Raw genomic sequence first — 3,666 nt, 5'->3', positions numbered from 1 at the left:
GCCCCCCCCCCCCCCCCACACACACACACACACATGTTGGTGCAGCTATCATTATGAGGACTCTCCATAGACATAATGATTTTTATACTGTACAAACTATAGATTCTATCCCCTAAACCTAACCCTCACAAAAAACGTTCTGCATTTTTACATTTTCAATAAAACATCGTTTAGTATAGTTTTTTTAAGTGATTTGAATTATGGGGACACTAGAAATGTCCTCATAAACCACATTTATAGCATAATACCCTTGTAATGACCAGTTTGTAACCTAAAAAAAGTCCTCGTAAACCACTTAAACCTGCCCACACACACACAAACTTTTTATCACACCTTTTGAAACACATACATTCATGCAACACTTTTTGGAATGTGTGCAATTTTGAAGGATATGTAATTTATAGGAAAGTCACTACAAAGACCTGAGAGAAAGAAAAAAAATCACAGTATGTTCTTCTGTGTGTGTGTGTGTGTGTGTGTGTGTGTGTGTGTTTTTAACTTCTACAATCCAGTCTTGACTTTCACGGGTTATAAATCTGTCTTGTTCTCCTTGTTTGTTTCTTAGACCTGTGGAGGTGATGGTGTTGTGATGAAACATTCCAAGAGCTTCTGAGGAGTTCTGATATAGGAGTCAAAGGACATCGCTTCCATCAAGTGATTTAAAAGTGAAATAAAGGAGAAAAACCAATCAAAACTTATGAAAGAGCTTATATCAGACTGAGGACTTGGTTCCTCTTAATTTCTTTTACACATATCATCACAGCAGATAAGTTTTTTTTTACACTAAATACTGGGAAACAGAATGCCCACCAAGACACCCATGTACTTAAAGACGTCCACACCAAAGCGAGCCAAGAAATTGAAAATACGGGACATTCTATCAGGTGACATGATAAGCCCGCCCTTGGGTGATGTGCGTCACAGTGCCCATATCGGGCCTGAAGGAACAGGGGACATGTTTGGTGATGTGGGATTCTTACAAGGCAAGCTTGACATGCTTCCGACCCTCAATCAAGTGCCCAGCTCTCGTTCCCACAGCATGGACAGGAGACTAGATGAGATCTTTGATGTGAAGAGCAAGAGCCACACTTACCGTCGCAGTCATAATTCTCACCTCAGTTCACTCCTCAAAACCACCATCTCCATGCCAATGTTCATTGCTCCAGAGCAACCTCCTCCTAAACCACCTCGTCTGCATTTAGATGAGCACTCATCCCCTGTTCATCTGAACCACCAGCAGCAGCAGCAGCAGCAGAATAATCATCACAGTCCACATCCACAGATTCAGGATCAACACATTCAGCAACAGCGTTCAATGTCTGTGTGCGAGGAAGGAGTCGGGCATCATGTAGATCCCTACCATGATCTTACTCTCTCTGCCTCAATCCCAGTTCTTCCACACCTGGTGCCTTCCACAGGCTACTTGTCTGAAGCTTCCTCAGATGATTCCATGTCAGACAGCTGTGGGCCGCTGGACCCTAAACGAGGCTTGAGTCTGGACTCTGATGCAGGGCTTAGTAATGAGGACCTGCGGAGTGAACACTGTGAGTCTTCGGCTGTCTCACCTGCCATGTCACGCTCAGAGTCCCTCATGGGCTTGGATCTGGACCTGGGACCATCCATTTTGGAGGATGTTCTTAGGATCATGGACCGTTATAAGAGTGTTGAAGAGAGACACGAAATATAAACTGATGAGGAGACGCCTTTAGATACTATAATAAAGGTGTCAGCACACTCATGGCATCTTATACCTGTTTCAAAGGACAATGGGAGCATTGGGAAGAAAAGGCAATAACTGGTTGTGCCACAGATACTGCAAATCATTGGCACATACAGTATGTAACCAAACATAAATATCACAAATGATTATTGTCTTAATTAACTGTTAGTAACATAATGGTGTTTATGTTTTGTTACTATGCATTGTGACCAAACTGGAGATGTTAAATATTCAAACACTAACCATCTGTTCATTTTTATATATTTGATATGTTACTTATTAAGCTTTGTTATACAGGGAAAGGAATTGGGAATTTGGCTACACCGTTTCTAAAAGTGAAACTTTGTGTCAAAAATTTTGCTTAAAGATCCAGAAGTATAAATTGTGGTAAATTTAGGGGAGTGTTATCAGGATATGGCCCCGCTTTCTTTTAGATTCACTTTCTTGCAAGTAAACATACTGTGCAGATGTCAAATATTATGCTGTCTGGCCTGTGAGATCATTATTTTCCCTGCCTATATGAATACAAAAGAAATCTCTATGTAAAGGTTTATCTTTGTTGGAATGTTATTACAGGATATTTTATTGTATTGTAATATATAAAAAAAACACAGTCATGTAAATAAAATATTATATAATAACATGTCTCTTGTGTTTTAATAATACAAAGATGTTTATTTACTTAACATACTTTTAAAATGTAATGAAGTATACTACTAACTGTGGGACATGGATTTCTAACCATAACAAAAACCTGAAATAGACAGGCTACATGAAATAAAAATATAGTAGATACATACAAATAGATACATGTATTTTCTGATATTACAGAAAATATATTTCTATTTGATTTATCACATAAATAGCAACAAAAACTACCACAGCACGTTCCTTAACACCTTTTTTTGTCACTAAACACTGCAAAATATTCCTGATCCATGAGAACATCTTATACAATGTCTAAAGTTTGATTTTGAGGCAATTTGATCAATTTTTTTTATATATTTTTAAAATGTTGTAAATTTACATAGTGAGAATCCCTGAAATTGTCACATTTATTTTGAGACAAAATACTTATTTTTAATTTTAATTTTTGTTCAAAGTGATTAAATCAAAAGGAAATTGTGCACCCTTTTTTTGAAGTAGTTATTTTGAATAAGCATTATCTTAATTTGTTAATTAAAAAAAAAAAAAACATGTTGCTGTCTCAAAATTATTTGCATTACTTGACAAATTTTGCACTATAACTATTGTCCCTATGTTTACACCATTTCACTTTAACCTCTTCGTTTTAAAAAAACGTAATTTTAATCAAAACAACCTTCTGTTATTATAACTTTTTTTAACCACCCAAATTATCTTGCATCATCAGTATTAAATAAAAATACATCTTTTTTTTTTTCTTTTTTTTTCAATCTTGATACATTTTTTGACCAAAAAAAAAAAAAAAAAAAAAAAAAAAAAAAAAAAAAAAAACTCTTTTTCCTTAATCTGTCCCTTTAGACCCGTTGTAACCTATTATATGATATTATGGGAAATATTTTCCAATAACAGTTTAAATTAGCTTCAAAGTTTTGCCTTGAAACTATTTTTGAAATGTAATGATTTATTACATTTCAGAACCTACTCTAAAAAGCTCCCAAATTCTGTCCAATTATTTAACTATAACATGATACATTTCTTGTAGTATTACGAAGAAGCTTAAAAAAACAATGCAGAAATTTTATTGGTTTATTAACTGATTTAAAAGGTCACGTTTACCAAATCTATTATCATCTCTCTTTCTCGATTATTTACGTCTAAATCCAGACAAGGCAAAACGTACTTCCGCAAACATTTAAATTGACGTGCGTGTTATCCAATTGGATGAGAGATCAGGGAGGGGCTTCAAACGAGCAACCAATCATAAAAGCGAAACAGTTTACACGTATTATTTGCGACTGATA

General features: G+C 35.4%; 1 protein-coding gene across 1 annotated transcript; it reads left to right on the top strand.

The window, feature by feature from the left end:
* The first annotated feature begins 566 nt into the window (after positions 1 to 566).
* Positions 567 to 2,361, top strand: LOC127422487 (cdc42 effector protein 2-like). The gene has a single exon (XM_051666047.1). It carries the CDS (start codon positions 803 to 805, stop codon positions 1,685 to 1,687), a length of 885 nt encoding a protein of 294 aa, XP_051522007.1. The 5' UTR covers positions 567 to 802; the 3' UTR covers positions 1,688 to 2,361.
* Positions 2,362 to 3,666: the final 1,305 nt, after the last annotated feature.

This window comes from Myxocyprinus asiaticus, chromosome 31 (genome assembly GCF_019703515.2).
Source record: "Myxocyprinus asiaticus isolate MX2 ecotype Aquarium Trade chromosome 31, UBuf_Myxa_2, whole genome shotgun sequence".
Taxonomy (NCBI): Eukaryota; Metazoa; Chordata; class Actinopteri; order Cypriniformes; family Catostomidae; genus Myxocyprinus; species Myxocyprinus asiaticus.
This window is presented reverse-complemented; position numbering and strand designations above follow the sequence as displayed.

What these genes read in the sequence shown, in the direction of transcription:
- LOC127422487 (XM_051666047.1), top strand. Translation starts at nt 803, where the DNA reads ATGCCCACCAAGACACCCATGTACTTAAAGACGTCCACACCAAAGCGA.